The 19,563-nt window shown below is 52.4% G+C and overlaps 4 protein-coding genes across 4 annotated transcripts; 1 reads left to right on the top strand and 3 right to left on the bottom strand.

Annotated features, from left to right (window-relative positions):
* Positions 1–1,020: 1,020 nt before the first annotated feature.
* Positions 1,021–2,933, bottom strand: LTS14_010438 (uncharacterized protein; the record flags this gene model as incomplete). Its single annotated transcript, XM_064843114.1, has 6 exons — positions 1,021–1,317; positions 1,383–1,510; positions 1,613–2,116; positions 2,169–2,439; positions 2,468–2,582; positions 2,644–2,933. 6 exons carry the CDS (start codon positions 2,931–2,933, stop codon positions 1,021–1,023), a joined length of 1,605 nt encoding a protein of 534 aa, XP_064689333.1.
* Positions 2,934–3,388: 455 nt separating this feature from the next.
* Positions 3,389–4,907, top strand: LTS14_010437 (uncharacterized protein; the record flags this gene model as incomplete). The annotated part of the gene is made up of 3 exons (XM_064843113.1): positions 3,389–3,722; positions 3,778–4,195; positions 4,247–4,907. 3 exons carry the CDS (start codon positions 3,389–3,391, stop codon positions 4,905–4,907), a joined length of 1,413 nt encoding a protein of 470 aa, XP_064689332.1.
* A 2,402-nt stretch (positions 4,908–7,309) lies between these two features.
* LTS14_010436 (uncharacterized protein) lies at positions 7,310–8,871 on the bottom strand (the record flags this gene model as incomplete). The annotated part of the gene is made up of 2 exons (XM_064843112.1): positions 7,310–8,652; positions 8,724–8,871. The coding sequence occupies 2 exons, from the start codon at positions 8,869–8,871 to the stop codon at positions 7,310–7,312; spliced, it is 1,491 nt and encodes a 496-aa protein (XP_064689331.1).
* Positions 8,872–11,562: 2,691 nt separating this feature from the next.
* Positions 11,563–19,077, bottom strand: ags1 (Cell wall alpha-1,3-glucan synthase ags1; the record flags this gene model as incomplete). Its single annotated transcript, XM_064843111.1, has 3 exons — positions 11,563–15,875; positions 15,948–18,663; positions 18,715–19,077. 3 exons carry the CDS (start codon positions 19,075–19,077, stop codon positions 11,563–11,565), a joined length of 7,392 nt encoding a protein of 2,463 aa, XP_064689330.1.
* Positions 19,078–19,563: the final 486 nt, after the last annotated feature.

Genomic DNA, 19,563 nt, shown 5'->3' with positions numbered 1-19,563 from the left:
AGGTCGGAGAACTACCTGCTACTATGACAAGCCCACCACGTTCGGCACACTTATTAATGCAGCTGAGTGTTGATGAACGAATCGTTTGAGCGTTTAGTAGAATGATGGCATCATAACGACAAGCGCCCACGGGAAGCTGTCGACCAATATCGGATTCCCTAGTCTGGCGGAGAAACAGGCGCTCGGAGATGAAGTCGAAGTCGATCAGCCCGTGCAGCAGCCAGTGAGATACAGTAGGTCTCGATGGCATGCTTCCCGAGAGCTAGAGATCCCGTGCCCGGTGTCGCTGGGCCCAAAGCTTAGCCAAATCATTCCACGGGGTGCCACGCGGGTGAGGGGCGTGCCACGGGTAAGCATGCACGCAGCACAAGCATGGACGTCAGCCGGGACCCTGGCCAGACATAACCTTACGCTTACAGTTCACGCATTGAATCTTTTTTTGAGCCTCGATCAAAACCACCCCTTGCAAATTGCCGATCCGCGGCTAAACCCTGCTGGTGTTGCCCAAACGGGATCCATACACTGTGATCGACCCCAAGCGAGGCGGCAGAAATGAGCAGGACATTAATCTTCCTCCCTGATGCGCGAAAAGTACCAGACGAAAGGAAGTGGTTGAATTCGTAAAAAGCATCAAGAAAGTATCCCCACAGCGTCCCCATGTTATGGATCTCTATAACGTGGAGCGCTTCTTGAGACCTCACCTGGTAGATATCAACATTGTCGGCGCCACTTCTCCTCGACGTGGTTGCGGAGTTTGCGAGGAGTCGATCGCAGCGTGGCGTACAGGCTCTCCGGGTTCCTACATGCGGCAAACGCTAATGATTTGCCACCATCATGCCGTTGTGAACTTACGAAGGTACGAGCCCAAATCACGAATGGCTTGGACTCGCTCATTTGATCGAGTCTTCTTGAGACTGAAGGACATCTGCACCTTGGCAGAGTTTCATATGCGAGTGTGTCTTTAATCAAAACATTGCAGACAACACAATATCGCAATTCGCCGGAAACGGAATGTGGCTGTCACGTAATAGCCGTCCCCTTGCACAGCAACCCTGCCGGGGTGCACAAGTGCAAGGCGCTGCTTTTCCGCGCTGTTGTCAGCTGACGGAGGCCTCTAGCTCCAGCATTGACCACGGCGTCTGGAGCAATTCCAATCTTTGAAATCTGTAGCCTGAGCAGGCGCCGTAAGCTGTTACTGAATACGGTATTTGCGACAATGAGGAACGCGGCACCGCCAATGCCTTGGCAGAAGATGACAATCGCCATGGCAGTTGGTATTTGCGCTGCGGGAACGAGATTTTGAACGGCGATATAACCCTAACACGATTGAAATAATCAGCATCCAGGGTGTCGCGTTGAAATGTGCCTCGAGTTGAACTCACTGCTACGGTCGTGCAGCCACTACCAACTCCGTAGAACACTTGATAGCCAATCCACTTGGCAGCTGGTGTCGTTGAGCTTAGAAGCGACAAGAGTCCGTACCCGATAGCTGAGATCGCGCTTCCCGACACTGTCCACGGTAGGTAGTAGCCAAGCTTACCAACTATGTGAAGAAAGAGTTATCAGCCTATCTATTAACATGAACTTCAGGCAACAAGATCGAGCTACTTACTCATTACGCCTGAGATGATTGTGAAAAGGACGATAGCGACACACGTTGGCAGTAGATGTACGCCGCTCATCAGAGGCGAGTCGTTTTTGACCGCCTGAAAGTAGATTGCGAGGTAAAAGTCCGCGACAAGAATGCTAGCCAGCACAAACGCCATATTGTCTGCGGCCGACCAGATGACCTTGTTGGTGAGCAGAGCGAACGGTATCATAGCCTCGTCGCCCTGGCATCGCTCCCAGAAGAGGAAGCAGACGAACATTGCGGCTGCACCGGTTATGAGCCCAATGACGACGGAGCTATTCCAATGGTATTCGTTGCCGCCAAATTGCAAGCCCAACAAGAGCATTATGACCGCTGGGCTTATTAGGGCGAATCCTGGAAGATCTAGGGACTTGATGGCCGTCCCTAGCACCTCTCGTGCCGGTTTCTTCAATTCTGGCTCCGGGATGCGCAACATAACGAGGAGGACGCCGACAACGGCTCCGGCTGGAAGGTTGATGTAGAAGCCTGTAAAGCATTAGCCTATGTTTGTCTGCCTTCGGCATTGAAGGTAGCATACACCAACGCCAAGATGCATATTCGGTAAACGCCCCTCCAAGAAGAGGACCAGTTGCAAGCCCGATCTGACCGAGACCCTGAGCAACACCAAGTACTTGCGCTTGGGCTTTACCAGGCAGGATAGCGGCTATGATAGTTAGGACCCCCGTCGAGATACCAGAACAGCCAATGCCAGCGATAGTTCTCCCCACAATAAACATTGTTGACGATTGAGCTGCACCGCATATAGCCGAGCCCACTTCGAAGATAAATAAGAATATGAGGAAGGTCCACTGCATCGCGATATTAGAGTGTGCTTACCGCTTCATGAGGCACGAATGACTTGGGTAAGCTTGCCTTGATGGAAAACGAACGGAAGAGTTTGCCTGTCAGCGGCGTGACTGTAGAACTGCCGAGCTGATACACCCCGCCATACCTGAAGGTTGACTGTTGTTAGCAAGCAAAGATAGATGGCGGGTGGAAATTGCCAGACGTACCAGACAACATCGACAAGTGAATTGAACTCTGACGTGATGGCTGGAGTTGCCGTCGAAAGTACAGCCAGGTCGAGAAACCAGAGAAAGTATGTGAGTATGACTGGCGCCAAAACCAAGACGCATGCAGTGCGCGAAAGCTTCGACTGAGCTGTTTGCGGTACATTACTGCTCACAGCATTCTTGTCTTCGCTACCTTCATTGCGCGGCGCTTTGGACAGTGAGTTGACGACGCTTGCCTCTTGTTCGTCCTGCATCTCCTGTTCGTTACGGCTGCTCGACTCCCCCGACATTATGACTCGATCTCTTGGTCCTGCGTGCCTCTTTAACGTGTTCGTAATTTGTGATAGAGCTAGAAAGCAACATCACAAGTCGTGACAGAGATCATATATTGACATGGACATCGGACAGAGTTCATCCATCTCTCCTCCGCGATACACAAATTTCAAGTACGAAGTCAGAGGACTCGACCGTTCTATGCTCCACTCAGAGCCCCATTGCTGTATCATCACCATGGATTCCAAGCGTGAATTGGCGAGAAGTATGCCAGATCAATCTAAAACAGGATGTATCTCTTGAGACAGTTGACCCCAAGTTCTCTGTGATCGTTGCCAAGGCTATTTTTGTAACCTGTTTCGGGCTTAGCGCCAAGACATGCATTAGCTCTCGCCGAGCGTTCAACTGCTCTCCTTACATGGACATCATATCGCCGAAAGCAAGGCGAAGATATAGGATGGGCTCTTACAGGATGGCAGCGCCAGAACATGCCGCCGTAATTCCTTTGGAGCCAGCTTTCACACCTTTTATTGTGTTGTCCAATAACGCCAGGGTCGATGCAGCCACGAGGAAGTTCATTCGCAGCTATGCTATGCGAGGACGAAAGCAAAGCCGGGTTCGGCCTAGAAGAAACATTCTAGGACACGGCTACGATATGGCTGCTGGTAGCATGCAGAAGACGTCGGTCAGCTTTGAGGACGTCATGCGCGTATACGTGCCGCCGATGAGGCGTATTGGCGCGGACCTCTCGTTCTTGGCGTCTCCAGGAGACCTAGACCTATCCATCCTGTCAGATATTATCAAAGGTGCGGAGCAGAGCTACCTCGTGTTGGCAGCAGCTAATGGTCACACCGTGTGCAGTTTCACCTATAGCGCAGAAGATTGTGTATCCGCTCATGACGGCGGCAGGTAACCAAGTGGACAATCATGGATGGCTTCATCTATGTATGACAGACGCTGCTGCCCTTCATATTACTGCATTTTCCATTGAATGCTTCATCGACGTGTGTCTTCACCAACGAGAGCAGGCTAACCCCGCGGCCATGGTCCACTTCCAAAAAGGTCTCAGCCTGCTTAATGAGAGACTCGCGGGCGGCGACGAGGAGCTGAAGACCACCGATGCAAGTATTGGCGTGGTCCTAAAGCTAGCAGCCTCTGCACACTTTGCTGGTGATCGTCAAGCAGAGAGGCAGCACATGATTGGAGTCCGGAAGATGGTGGATCTCAGAGGCGGACTAGATGCATTCAGAAATAATCCTCTCTTGTTTGAAATGCTAAGGTACATGCTAGATGTATCCACATAGTAGTCGCAATGACTGACCTTTAACAGGTGCGACCTTGGTCTTGCGGTGTTCGGTACCTCGAAACCTGTCTTCTTCCGCCAACCTCTTGAACCAATACCCGCCTACCCGGTCTGTCTTTTGCCGGAGTTTAATGGCACAGCGCAAACTAGAGACACTCTGGAGGTAACCGAAGTGATAGACGCAGGCCTAGTTGGAGCTTGGTCAATCATGAGGAGATTCGGCTTGCTAGTCAATCTGGGTTCACAAACCGAACGGCTCGTTTCAGCAAAGGTAATCAACGAGACGATGACTTCGGTAATGTATCGCCTGCTCTGCATGCGCTATTCTCCGGGCTCGTTCAATGAGGGTGTGCGGCTTATTCTGTTGGCTTATTGTTACCATGGCTTTCTTCAGTGGCGCGACATCAAGTTGCCGTGTCGCCATTTGCAGAACGCCTTGAGAGAAAGCACCTTGGCGTTGCAGGAGGATGGTGTTGCATCTGCTCGTTTCATGCTGTGGATGCTGATGGTAGGAGCCGTCTCGATCTTTGATGTGCAGAAAGAAGAATGGTTGGGTGCTACGCTGCGTTACCACGCCCGCAGCCAACGGAGATCATGGACAGAGGTGCAAGACATATTGAAGTCATTTCTGTGGATTCCATTGCTGGATGGAGAGCCAGCAAGGTCGATCTGGGACAGTCTTAATTAAAGAAGTGAGAAGCATAGTGCAGATGAGCTAGTCAAGCACCTTGCGAAATGCTGCATCAATCCGTCGAGGTAGCATGATGCGTCACTATGGCAACAGAGACTTGTCATGGGCGTGTCAAAGGCATCCGAGACTGCTCCCGCTCCCAAGTGTGGATATCGAGGAAATGGCAGGGCCATTGTGCGTTGATTATTAAACCCTGATGTGTACACACAGATCACTCTTTCGTGGGTATTCTAGGCTGGCAATGTCAATGTCATCCCCGGGTCCACCCATGGCAGCAAACCGTTCTTGGCTTCGTCTACCGACCACTACGGCGGGAGGTGCCAGAGATCAGACTTCTCGAGTTACAACCTGCCACCAGCCATCACGCTGCTCTGAGCTGCAAAATCATACATGCTCCGCTTTATGGTGCGAGATTTCGCGCCTTGTCATATGTCTGGGGGGACCAAACGCTTCAAAGATCTGATCTGAAGACCCCTTATATGAAGGACATGCGCGGCATCTTTTCGCGTGACCGGAAGCCATCTCCAACATGCAAAGACATAGGTAACAGTCTGGCAGCGGCTCTGAGACATAAGGAACACACACGAAATTGTCACGATATGGGCTGATGCTCTCTGCATCATACAAGATGATAGAACAGAGAGGTCTTGGCAAGTTCTCCTCTTGACTGGGATATATCCGCTTGCAACATCTGTCCATGCATGGCTTGGGCCGCGTCCAACGCACGGACGTGATAGCGTCAATAATATCTCCAATGCTTTATACACAGACCAGATCTGGCGCCAGGCACAGGAGACGCAGGATTGCAAGAGACTTGCGGTGGAGAACGATTTATTACAGACTTGTTTCGTGCTTGCCCAGACTCGTTCCGAAAGCTCTGACCAGCAGGAAATCCGAACTGCATACCGCTGTGAGGAACAATGGTCTGCTACACCCTGCCTTAGACTCTCTATATGCGCTCTCGTAGCTCGAGTACTTCCAACGAATCTGGATTCTCCAAGAAACAGGGAGAGCTTGCTCTCTGACTTTCCATTATGGTTCCCTACAGGCCCTACATAGACAGGTGCTGCTTAACCTAAGTCTTGCACGAGCCGTGTGGGCTTTGAACAAGGGACAGCAACTCCTACGTACCGATACCTTCGACGAAAGGCTCATGAAGTGCATGACTGCTCGGACGAAATGCATCAACGGCTTGCCACTTGTGGACGTGCTCAAGTTTTTACACCTTGAGCGCTCCTTCACGCATAATGCTACAGATCCTCCAGACCTGGTGTACGCGCCACTGGGTCTGACCAACAGTCAGCAAGGTATCATGGTTGAGTACAGCGCGAGCATCGAGCAAGTCTATGTCTGGACGGCTCGCTTCCTCCTCGAGCAAGGTTTCACTGACCTTCTTGTCAAATTCAAGTCGTACAGCACTTCTAAGGGACTTGTATCGGACAAGTTGCCATCTTGGGCTCACGATTGGTCTACCGGGAATCTGTCCCTTGTTCACCAGATTCCGAGCCGCTAAGGATACGCTACAACAGCTATCGTTCGTGGTAGCGCAAGGCTTAGTATTTGGCTTAGGCTTAATGATCAAAGGTGACGCTATAGGGCGGGTCACGTCTCTCGGCAACCAATTCTCCACTTTAGCGACTTCTGCTGGGTTGAGCCCGAGAATAGTTGGTAGCGGACAACTACGCAGTAGCGGCAAAATTGCGCTATCTGCCGACGACAGGCGCGTACTCAGCGCCAGACTCGTACAGCTTCACCGCAATTCACAAGCACACATTGACGATGCCAGAACGCAGACACTAGTAGAAGAGTCTAAGGTGCCACTAGCAAACTTCTGGTGCTGGTGGCTGGAGTGGACGCAATCTCTGACTCACTTGCTTGGCAAGTCTGGCCCAGATGACTGCTCCAATCTCTGTCGTTTGGACGTAGCTGGGATGCTGCTACGTGAGGTGTCCCAGAGACTGCGTAACACTCAAGTCTTTACAGACCTTGCCACTACCATAGTGGCCAGGCTTATAAGTCAAGACGTCTGGCTGCCGAGAATTTTGCCTCCGGGTCTGGGACAACCAGAGGATCGACTCACCCTGGTAGGCATCGAGCTGGCAGATTTAATGTTCCGCTCTGCTTGGTGCGCAAGACTGCTCGTGCTAGCTGGAGGCATCGTATGCAGTGCACCAAAGGCGACACAGCTTGAAGACGAGGTCCTCATATGCCGTGGTGTCAATGCTCCTTTAGTGATCAGGAGACACGGTAGCGGAGCGTACAGTATAAGAGGACCTGCATATGTATGCGGTGCTATGGAAGGACAGATGCTCGGGACTACTTCGAACGAGACGAGATTAATGCTGAACTAACAGTAATACACCAGAAGAATCATCCACGAAACACATCACGTATCACCCTCATGTATGACCATTGGTTCCGTTGCTGCTTCGTTGATCTTTCATAGAGCCACCGAAGAAGTTCTCCAGCGGCGCATGCGCTTCCTCACCAAGTGGCAGCACCGCTGAGATATACTGGTCTGGCCTTACGACCAACAGACAGCCCTTCTCCTTGCTGACACCCCTACTCTCGTAGATCTTGCTAAATCCAAAGCTATAACTCTCTTCATCAGTAAACACTTTCTCGTAATCTTGGATACCGAGAACACCCTTATGCGGCAGCAAAATCTGCGGCAGGTCCGAGATCGAGATCGATGTTCGACTCTGCTGCAAAATTCCTCCTATGTCGATGACACTGTCAATATCTGCTTCTGCTGGTGTGTATCTGGGCAAGAGCTTCTTGTACAAGAAGTCACACGTCTTGGCAAGTGCCGATGCTGAAGAATTAGGCTCAGACTTGTCCCCGAAAAGCACGATTCGCCATCGACCATCGGCATCCATTACATGACCAAGCTGGATTGGCTTTGCATCCGCTAGTCGAAGAACTTGACATGAGTGGAAGCGGGTGCCGATCTCAAAGCCAGTGGCCAGGTCTTGTTGACCCGTGTCGCCTGAGGTCAAAAGACCAGGTGAGTACCTCGTCTCGACTCCGGCCATGAAGCGTCCTTGTCGCTGGAAATATTCCTGGAACACAGCCGGATCAACGGCATCTTTGTCGTCTTTCCCAGCCTTATTCTTCGGTTTAGCAGCAAATAGTTTGCTAATCTTGCCATCGAACTCGATGAGGAGCTTGGCGATGCCTTGTCGCTCGTCTGTGTAGGTGAAGAGTAGCTTGGGATCTGCCAAGCCATGTAGGACTGCTGCGAGCTTCCAGCCTAGGTTGTATGCATCGTTCATTGAAACATTCATGCCTTGGCCTGCTTTTGCAGAATGAGTATGGCAAGCGTCTCCAGCAATGAAGACGCGAGCATTTCGCTGTTCTCGTTCTGCTTCGGGCACGTCGTCGAAATGATCTGTGAGGCGCTGGCCGACCTCATAGACAGACCAGTATGCAATATGCCGTACCTCAAATTTGAATGGCTTGAAAACACGCTGTGCTCGATCGATCAGCACCTCTGCTGTGACGTTCTTACTTGCTATCCGCTCGTCCTGCTTCAGCTTATCCAATTCGATGTAAAATCGTGCTAGATAACCGCCTTCGCGTGGAATGATTAGAATGCTGCCTTCGTCTGCCGAGTATATGGCAGTCTTCAGCCTAACGTCGGGGAAGTCCGTCACAACCAGCGCATCCATTACACCCTTTCGCTGAATCCGAATGCTTCGAAGATCTCGATCGTACGGCACTGTAGACCGTCTGCCTGTCCCTGTACAAGGCGACCAGGTTTCGTCTCGATGATGCGGGTCGTGATATTAGGAAAGCGTGATAGCTGGGTACCAAGCAGTTGCCCTGCTGGGCCAGCACCGACGATGAGGACGTCGACTTGCTCCGGAAGTAATGATTGAAAGTCTGGTTCTTGGTCGCTTTCGTAAAGAGCCTGTAAAGGATCGCCGGAGCTCTTAAAACCGTTAAGGTGGAATTGCATGTTGTCGTTGGTATCAATGTCAAGCAAGTGGAGAAGGTTGGACAGCTGCCAGATGAAGCGAAGGAGAAACGTTCGAGCTCTTACTTATGCTTGACAACGATCACAATACCATGCTTGACGGTTCCGCACTTCTGGACGCAGTAGGCTACTACGTCGTCGAAGGTAGGTGCCGAGCTGTAGATATTTCCGCGCTCGAGGAGTCGCTGAAAGCGTAAGATTTTGACCGAATAGTGCTGTAGAGTGATGACGGGGGGAGCTCGGGGACATCGGAGTGCCGAACCCGTCGCGACGACAAGAGGAAACAACCTTACCAATGACCTTCACTCTGCTTGATTGGAGAATAGGCAATTACAGCGTTGATGATGGCCACTTCTTCTGGCGATAGCATGTCTCCTATTAATGCCACAACGAACTATTGACAAGAAACACACGAACTGACCTCGATTCGCCGGTGGAGCATGGAGCATGGATGACTGACAGCAAACCGATGAACTTCTGACACTACCCTGCTGCCGGTGGCCGAGAAAATCGAGTATCGGGCAGGTAGTGTACCTCATCCCACTCGTATACAGCAAGTCGAGACGGGTGCCAACTCCGCTGCAGCAGCAAGTTCACTAACATGCACTGGGTGTCTTTTATATGGTAGGGGCCCGTTGGTGATGCGTGTACACTAGATGAAGTTGCAGAGCTGGCGTGGCCTATCCCGAGTACGAGTCCTACGCATCGCACACGCTCAGTAGGTGGCAAGCTTCTGTAACTATCCAGACTTCCTTAGCACACCATGCCGACGGACGACAGGCTGGGAACGAACGACCCCGGGTATGAGCTCGTCGAATTCCGATCCGCTCATTTGATCGCTCCTTTTTCCTCGGTCAGTGCGGATCGTTCACCAAAGAAAAGTATCATGGGTCTACGGCTTGCGGTAATTGGAGGTCGTACACCGCAAGACTTTGGGATCAATCATGATCCTACCCTTCACAGACTCCTTGATGATGCCGAACTTTTCATCCCGTCTGTATGCAAGACCTCTACATTGTTTAATGGTGGAGTCCTAAGAGAGACATAAACAAGCGGTCATACTCGTTCAGTCGAGATCTGATTGCAGCCGAGTTTGGGTGGTGCAGGAGAAGGTAGGCGACGAGCGGATTGACCCTCCTCGTTCCACGGAATCTGGTAATCTCGACGATCCTGGCGGCCTATCCTAGGACCTTCCCATCGACGACGTAACATCGTCTCAACAGTCAAACAGACCAAAAGATTGGTGTAGCAGCTGTTGTTTGACTTACTGATAGCTCTTCAGAATGATGCCACTGTTTGACTGACCGTCTGCTGTGTGGAAGGAGGTCACGTGCAAGAGCGCAAAAAGAGCATCGCCTGCAGGATGCTGGATAGCTGAGTTCGTTCTCAACCTCCTCAAAAGTCAATCAAATGGCTAGAAAGTTAGACAATATGAATATGGAAGGTGATGGATCCGTACGGTTTGCTAGCCTGGAAAGTGATTTAATTCCTTCACATGGGTTGCACATCCTGTCAGCCAGGGTTGAAGCCTGTCAGTACCCACTTTTCGTCCAGCAGCAAGCGAGAAATCCTTGATCATAGCGGCTCGTAAGTATATTCCAGCGCATGGCACTGGAAATTCTTACATAACGTTACCTCAACACGGGCAACAGGCGTCGACCTTGCGCCGCTGTATCCAGAAGCTCTAAAGCCTCAATTCATCGCCATGTACGCCACTACTACATCAAGACGCACCATGACCAGTTCTTCATCCAGCCACCAGCATGTTTCACGATGTTCAGGGGCTATATCCCCGAAAGAGCTCCCGGCGTACACACCGTTTGAATGCGGAGCGCACCGATCAGTGCTAAAGTGCGCAGAGGCAATGTCTAGGTAACGCACACATGGTGCGCGTCTGTCTCGAACGCGCGCCAGGAGCGCTACGCCCTACTCGGGAACAGTATCCGCTCATCTGTCGTCTATAGCAGCGAGAACGTGAGATTAGTCTACGGTGGTCAAACCGGCGTCGTGGTGGTAAAGAATCGGTTCGCCGATAACTCCCGTGCGTTGAAGACTACGAGGTTTCAGAGGGCACTGAAGGTGAGCTGAGCTCGTATGGCGGGGCTCGGGAGCCAGTGGGAGATAGAGTAAGTCACCGTGGCCTTCAGCTTCCTGCTCTCCGACTTCATTCCTTTGCTCCCCCAATCACCGGCCGTGCATACCGAGCATAAGAAAGGAGGGGATATGGACATTGGAATTCCCATCCACGTAATATCAAATGCTGCACCAGTAGGAGGCCAGTTGGAAGACCCGTGCAGGAGCCAACCAAACCAGCTGTCACACAGCCAGTCCAGCCAGCCGTCACAAGGAAAGTGCTCTCAAAAGTTACAATTCCCGTCACAGAGCCTCCTCAACATGAAGAGATCCAAGACTTCAGTCAGGAGCCACCGGATTCAGAGTGACCTGGGCCGACCAACGCAATTATCACCAAGTACTGGCAGCAGAGACCTTGAGACTTGAATCATCGCCCGCCTGGAAACTTCTCAACTGGGAGTTCAAATCCAGTTGTGACTGGGCCAGTATATTACCGAATAAGCGAGCAGTTCCTTGCGTTCAGGAGAGGAAACAAAAACTGAAGACAAGCGATGGGAGAAGTCAATTCGCTATGTACACTATTCAAAACATCTTAAATCCCTACGGCTTCTGTAACTGCTCCTTTCGATAGAACTTGTAAAAGCCAACGCAGAGCAGCAGATTCGCTGTCAATGCTACCCAAAACCACGCCTGCCAGATGGTGCCGACTCCTCCAGTGATATCGGGAGAGATAGGGCCTGGGCCGAGTTTGTTTGGAGCTGCCGCCCTCGCCACCATTGTAGCAATAGAGCCAAGGACCTGAGCCGCAGTAATTGTGAACGCCACGTGGATTCGAGTCAGCGTTCCCAACATGATCATGCCCAGTCCGACACCTTGGATTGCATCGAGCACACCGAGCCACAACCATAACGCCCTCGACGCGAGAGCACCTACCACAGGACCGCCGGCCCAAGGCAACCAAAGGCCAACATTGCTGGTGCCCCACCAGATCTGAGCCCATCTGGGCGCGAGTAATCCTATTGCGAAGAGCGGCAGGATCCAGGAATGAGACTTTGAGAGGTGCGCAAATATTCCGAGTAAGCCAGCCCATACGCCGATGAAGAAGAGCACGACCAGTAGGAGGACCTGCCACGGCTTCGCAGCTTCACTGCTGAATAAGAACAGCCAGTTCCTCCCGTAAGGCGCACTTAGGAAGAAGTTCTGTACGATCGCGGTTACGAAGAACCAGAGAACGACTTTTCTTCGCACAACGGAGGTGTAGAAAGTCGGCATCGTTCCAGGGGCTTGCCGGTAATAGGTCGGCAGGCCAAGCCACATCGTTATTCCCACAGCCCATAAAGCGATGGCAATGGGGAACGTGATCGCGGTGATCTTCCATGTCCCTGCCACGGAGTCGTTGGCGGTGACGATGCCGCGCGAAGTCTTCTTCCCAAGAACGCTTCCCCAAGACCACAGTGCCACGACGTAGATTTGTTGCGTTCCTTGTATTACACAGGCTCTGAATGTCCAGGCTTTCACCATGGCGCCACCTTCGTCGCCAAAGTTGAGCGAGAAGAACAGAGCGCCAGAGGACGAAGCGAGGGCGTAGAAGCCTGTCGCAACATTTTGGATCCATCCTCGACCAGATGGGGAGCCGTAGTGGGCGAGGCCGATCAAGAGGAAGGCCAGGCCATAGAAAAAGAATGGGAGGGAGAGCGAAACGACAGAGGCGAATCGGCGGAAAAGGTACCACCAGCACATGGATGTGATGAGGTAGATGGACGCGACGACGTAGAGCCTGCTTGCTGTCTCACCCACCACGCCCGTCAGCAGTGTGATCTGGTAGCTGTTCGCGGCCATTATCTGCCCCAAGGCGATGAAGAAGGCGTAGAGAGGCCAGTCTCCGACGCGGATCTGCATCCATTTTCGGATGCCGGTGGGAGGCTTGTAATCCGTCCCCAGGAGGAACTCGTCGGCGAGGGGCTTTGCGTCGTCATCCCTGTACGAGTTCATCTCGAATGGATTGGGGAACCTGGGTGCGTGGTCGGCAGTGCCTGGTCGAGCGGAGTCGGGGTAGGCTGCGAACGAAGAACGAGCGGAATTCGGCTGTGTTCTGAGGCGGCCGAGTTTAGCGTTGCGGAAGGCATTGAACCACGCCTTCTCGGATTTGACCAGGTATTCCTCGATACAGTTGATGGTCTCCGAGTTCTTACCGTCAAGTGTCTGAAGCTTCTTCTCGAACGCGTGGTAAAAAGCGCCGTTGCTGTCCGTGAAGAAAGGATCAACTTTCTGCAAATTGAATTCTGTGCTTTCGCCGACAACCGAGTTGACAGAGAGCATGGAGCGGTTGGGAGACAGAACCCCGTCTGAAAAGATGCGTGGCGGAGGGAATAAACCAGTTAATACATCTGGTGTGCCGGGCTGCGAGGGCGTGGAGGATAGTGAAGGGGTGTCGTGCTGTGGTGATTGCAGAGGCCATGGCAGGTCACCATCACCAAAAGTTGACGGACCCCTGTTCAGTCGCGGCCGAGGCTTTGAAGGCTTAGTCACGTGGTGCTCCACGTCCCCCTGTGAGCATACGGAGCTGTCGTCATCGCCGTCGTCTTCGTCGTTGTCATCATGGCTGGAAAACATAAATATGGCTGTTCCGACACCGAGCAGCTCGCCGTCAGCGATTGGTGGCAGGAGATTTTGGCCTCCACGCAGGCCCTGCTCTGCGCCGCCATCGTTAAGATCTTCGGTACGGACATGACCAGGGCCGCGCCGAGAACCAAGAGACGCCTTCCTCGTCAGGCCAGGCTGCTGTCGGTGTGAGGGATATTGACTGCGGTCCCGTGAATGCAGTCCCGAAACGCCTGATCCGACGTTTGGAGGATTAAGTTCAGTAGGTATACTCACAGGCATATGAGACATTTGAGGCATCACGATCTCCAGACCATTCGACGGTTCCGTACGGTTGCCCGGTGGAGAATTGACAATCGGGGCAGAAATGGAGACGCTGCCTGATGCAGAGTGGCTTTTTTCGGAGTACACCTTGTCATGGATGCGCCTGGATGTCGACTGCAGAATTGTAAGGTCCTCCACCCACTGTGCAACTGGAAATCGCTGCTTGGCAGATCGGGCTCGCATCATCGCCTTGGTCTCCGTCGGACAGCTCATTGCATCACGGATCGCTTTTTTGAACTGCTTCAGCAGATGAGCAGTGGTCGTGCTCTCAACGGTGTACCACCAGCCTGGCATCTGACCAAGACCACCGACTCGCGCGCCGACACCGAGAGCACCCTTTCTTCCAAATTCTACTGCCACCAGTCCGAAGGGCTCATCCCGTGATGGAATAAGGGCAAATTCGGCGCCTGAGAAGATGTAAGGCGGTAGCGCAGTAAAGACGGGCTTTGAGCATACTCGGGTCGGGTACATCTTCATCAACCGGTCCAATTTCAGAGCAGCGAACTTCCCGTATAGATCGATGACAGGTCCGACAGTGATGAGTTGGACGTTGGGGTTTGATTCCAGAATCGCTGGGAATGTGTCAGCGATCAGATCGATACCTTTCTGCATGGACCAACGCCCAACGAAGACGAAGAGCTCAGCCTTGGCATTCTTTTCAAGACCAGCCCATTCTTGAGCTTGAGTTCGGAGCTCCAGACGCTCTACCTCGAAAGCGTCGTCGACGTAGATGTCTTCTTCTCGTGGTAGCTGCTTATCCCACTCGCCTGTGTCCGACGGATCAGGATTTGGCAATGCTTGTATCTTTTTGAGGCCCCAGAAGATTGGATACCTGGCGTATGATCGCTTGCCATATTTCTTCGAGACGCCGACAGCACCGAACCCTTGTTGGTGGATTCTCAGATATGAAGCACCGGCATGAAGCAGGTTGAAGATCTCCCCGAACTGCACATACTCTTCTACCACGTCTGGGGGTAGGTTGAAGACCGAAGAGACTTCTTCTCGTTCTTTCTTGTTTCGCATCGGCCACAAGCCCTGAAACTCGGCATTATGGAGAGACAAGCAAATGGGAATCGAGCTTGGAAGCAGATAAAGCGGTGCTACCGTGCCGTGATAGTCGTTGATGTGGTACAAGTCGATGGGAAAGCGCTTGATGGCTTGGGCGATGCACTGATTCCAAGCCGAGTAGTAGATGGCACTCGTCAAGTCGTCCATCCGTGCCGGATACGGTTCTGATTTGGTTTGCTGCCTGAAGATAGGGGCGTCGAGGAGGATGTAGGTGATGTTGCGCAGTTTATGGTACTGAACGTTGACTTCGTACGTCACCCCCAGGATGGTCGCAGCCATTGGGTCTGCCTTCTCATCCTCCGGGTATTCGACGCCATCGACGCAGGGCACTACCCAAATAAGGTCCTGGTGGCCCAGGTTCTTGCCCATCAGCTGTGCCATGACGCCCAAACCACCAATCTTGATCCTGATGGCCCAGTCTTCAATGTCGTACTCCATGGTGGCAATGAGGACCGTCTGCCGACGCCGTGGAGTGTTCAGGACATCGCTCTTTTGCAGAAAATTGCCTGATTTGTGCTTCAGGAGAGAAAGGAATCCCGCTTTCTCGTCGGAGCCATCTTCGGCTGAGGTTCGTTGAAAGTGCCTCTTGATTGAAGTCGGGATCAATCCGACTTTGGGAGCGATGCCGACCTGGTTGAATTTGACTTTGTAGAAGCTTCGCATGAAGGCCCAACAAGAAAATGATGCGGTGATCAAGGGGAGGAACCAGAGGAGGATGTACAGAATGAGCTGTGTCCACATCGAGCCTGCGGGCACGAGCTTGAAGCGCAAATCGCCGTCGTTGATCACGAATTTCCATGAAAGGTAGGGTTTCGGAGGAGCGCTCGTGACGTTCAGGACGACAGCTGCGAGCGAAGATGGCGGGAGCCGATCGAGAATAGAGTCCCCGTCGGCATCTCCCATGACAAGGCTGAGGTCGGCTAAAAAGGAAAGTTAGCAAGTCTCTTGATAGGGCATCTTAAGGCAAGGAATGAGAATGGAGCAATACGTACGTTGGCCGTCTGGGTCTATACCCCAGACGTTGATCTGAGCAACTGAGCCAGAGCCATTCTTGCTCCACTCCAACATCCAGTGATGCGTCCACGTATAGTCGTCGGTCAATGTAATCTTGTTGTTCAGACCGGCGTCGTACCCGTACTGGTTGTACGGACCGTTCAAGAACATGTGAGGGAAGCGCCGCTTCTTGCTGTCCATATCCGCTTCCTGGACATGGTCACTCGTGCCACCGAGGCGACTGAAATACTGGACTCGAACATGCTCGCCAGACCAAGCCTGTAAGCTTGTGCCCGACCAGGGTTGTTTTTCGATCTCGCGCACTCCTCCTTGGTAGGGCATCCAGTCAGAGTAAGAAGATCCGAAGTTGGTCGAATACCTGAAGAGGTCTGCACCAGCAGCAGATTGGTGCAGCTGGAGGCTGCCGCTTTCGCTCTTGCTCAGCAGAGTCGTAGAGTAGTTCGCGGTTCGAGGAAAGACCATCGGGTTGTCCGACTGGCCGACCCTGAATAGGAAGCGATCTATTGTGTTAGTGGAGCCTGCGCCGTTGGCAGCACTGGCATTGCGGAATGTCAGGCTGTGGATGCCATTGGCAACATCGGTCAGTCTGGCCTGCCACGACCATTTCGACGGAATTGTGCCAACCAAAGTCGAATTTGCGACTGTTCCCAGGGTCCCGCATTTAATGCTATTCTGATCGACGCTTGGGTGGCTGCCACTGTCTGTCGTAGAGTTGAATGAGAGGCTGTTGGTGACGCTGTCGCAATCCATTGCAACGGAAAATTGAAGCTCAACATCCACGCCTTCTGTGCCACTTGGATCCACTTTCGACAACATCCTGGCATCGTGACCAGGTGAGAACTTTGTGATCATAGGCGTAGGCGCAACCCAATCGTTGATTGGCACGTACGCCCTGAAATCGTACGCAGCCATCTCAAGGGAGCTCAGGCATCCATTTGGCTCAGTCGAGCCGTCGAGACCAAGACTCCGGGTACTGTCTTCCAGAGTGTGTTCGTCGAAAGGGTAGAACAGATTTCTGACAGTAATCCCGGACGCATATGGCGAAATCAGGGCGGTGGTTTGGAATTGCGTATCGTTGTTCATGCAGTCGAACTGCCAAGTCCGGGTTCTGTTCAAGTTGGAGTAGACGAGCCAAATCATGGCGCCGCCGTCTGCAGTGCCATCACCCGCACCATGGCCGGTGAGATCCTGCTGATTAGGGAGTCCAGATCGCAAAATTGACCACATACCAGTCTCAGTTGGAACGTCGCTGGAGCCAGGGTAGTAGACATCATCAGTCAGGTTTGAGAGCTGTTGCAGAAAGAATCCATCCGTCAGAACGGGAAATGCCTCGCGGAGTTCCATCATGTGGCGAATGATGTTGCGCACCGGCGCCGAAGGATCCCGGTGGTCATAGCTGACAGTGTTGTCCGAGCACCCATATTTCGCCGATTCCAGAGGCATCTTGTAATAATTGGTCGAGGTCAGGTGGTAGCATCCGTGAGTCTGCCAGGCGGTAGCAGAAGACATCGCCTGGCGACCGTAGATATAGTTGCTGGCTGTATTGTCGAGGACATAGAAGGCTTGCTCTTCACCCCATAGCAGTAGTGGAATCCCGGGCAAGAGCAGGCTGGTAATGAAATGGCCGAGGAGCTGACGCTCGACGCCGTGAGTGATCGCAGGCCACCTAAAAACATCCTGATTTGTAACGCCGTACATGTGTCGCGGATCGAAGGCACCGGTGTTGGTATTGAGGAAGTCGTTGGTGAGCAAATAAGTGTTCCACTGCTCAACCCAATTGTTTGGCGCATCGAAAGCTGCCTGGAGGTTGCCGTCCATACCCAGAAAGCGAGTCAATGCTCGATAGACAGTGTAATGGAATGCAGCACTGTCAAGCGCACCATACTTTCGTTCTCGGAGGAAGTATTCATTATCCGAGCTAGTCAAGTTGACGGCTTGAGTGACATTGTCAGGCCGTTGATCAGGTTGCCGCCCTCTTCCAAGGAAGATGGCGCCGAAATCGTTGCCACCAGTGATTTCACCGGGCAAGAAGAAATTCTCCTTGCCGTATCTTTTAGCGCATGTTCTCATGACATCGTTCATGAAGCCCATGGCGTCAACAGTGCTCTGAGTTGCCTTGTCGTAACGGAAGCCATCGACATCCAGCTGCGAGATGAGCAGACAATAGAAATTCTCGAGCTTAACCCGGACGGGAGGATGCCATTCTCGCAACCGGTCTTGCGCCGAACCGAATTTAGACAGCTCACGTCGCCAGTCAGGGAAGACACCAAATGCCTCGGTGTCTCCGTATTGGTCGAACTCAGAGTCGTAGCAGCCGACCATCTGGTCCGTCACTGGTTTATCGACAGGGAAACCATTATCGCTCCAGAAGGGCGGATAGTCACAGGTCTTGTTGTAGGAGTTGCCAAACTCGAAGTCCCAGTAGTGCCGATCAGTCTTCCATTGCACTTGATGCTCTTTCAGGGTAAACGGCGAGCTCGAGTTCAGGTAGCCTTCAAAGCCGATCAGGTCGCCCATTGTAGCGAATGTGCTGTCCAGTATCACATACATGTTGCGAGTGTGAATCTCGTCGATCGCGGACCGCCAGACGTCGAGCGTGCCAAAATGTGGCTCAAGAATCGACAGGTCGAGAGGAGAGTACTGATCGTAGCCCCAAGGCTGGTTGATAAAAGGTGAGCCGGCGATGTATAGGCCCTGTAAGTGTTGTTAGTTGAATATGAGTGAAAGACTTCGGCTAATACGTACCCTAACCCCCATTCCGTGGATGTAGTCGAGGGTGTCGACGAGACCTTGTAGGTCACCGCCGTGGCGCATTTGATTAGAGTTGTGGTCATGTTCGAAGGCAGTGTGGTTGATGTTATCATTGGTAGGGTCGCCATTCACAAATCTGTCGAGGAAGATGGTGTAGAACGGAAATCTCCAGTTGTCCGGGGACGGTGTATACTGGTGCCCCGTCCATTCTCCCGAATAATCGAGAGGGTTGACGGCAGTCTTGTTCTGGTTGAGATTATGCTGCACGTAACGCGGGTCGTATCTGTAGGCTTCGGACAGTAGAACGCAAGTCGCGAGCAGCGCAAACCCGGCGCCTGCGTTCTTGACGGGTATCATAGCGAACGACCAAATAAGTCAACGAGCAACGAACGGCCAAAGGCCTGCAGAGGCTTCAAAGGAACGTCGAACCAGAAACATGTACATAGCAGTAAACGACCGTCGAAAAGGTTTGCAAAGATACGACTGTACAAGGCCAACGAGTGGTGACTAGGAAAGAGGGAAGTCTGCGCAACGCAGCGGATCTATTCTTACCATCAACGTCGATTCGTCGGCTTGCTGACGGACCGAGACATCACAATTTCGCCGGCAGATGGGCTGTGACGTGACAATCAGGCTGCTCCTCCTACCGTGTGAAGAGGATTTCACTCAAAGTTGTTCGCAAACTCCCAACGGAAGCGGCTCAATTGAGACATGGGGGCTAGCCCAAATGCGGTGGTCTACCTCCTAGCGAGGTGCCGAAGTTTAGAAAGGGTTGAAACTTGACACAATGCAGACAAGGATCACGATAGAGGAAGCATGGCACTCTCAACAGGGAAAGATGCA

The sequence above is a fragment of the Recurvomyces mirabilis genome (assembly GCF_035927965.1).
Source record: "Recurvomyces mirabilis strain CCFEE 5264 chromosome Unknown scaffold_42, whole genome shotgun sequence".
NCBI classification, from domain to species: domain Eukaryota; kingdom Fungi; phylum Ascomycota; class Dothideomycetes; order Mycosphaerellales; family Teratosphaeriaceae; genus Recurvomyces; species Recurvomyces mirabilis.
The sequence above is the reverse complement of the archived record's forward strand: the minus strand, read 5'-3'. Positions and strand labels throughout refer to the sequence as shown.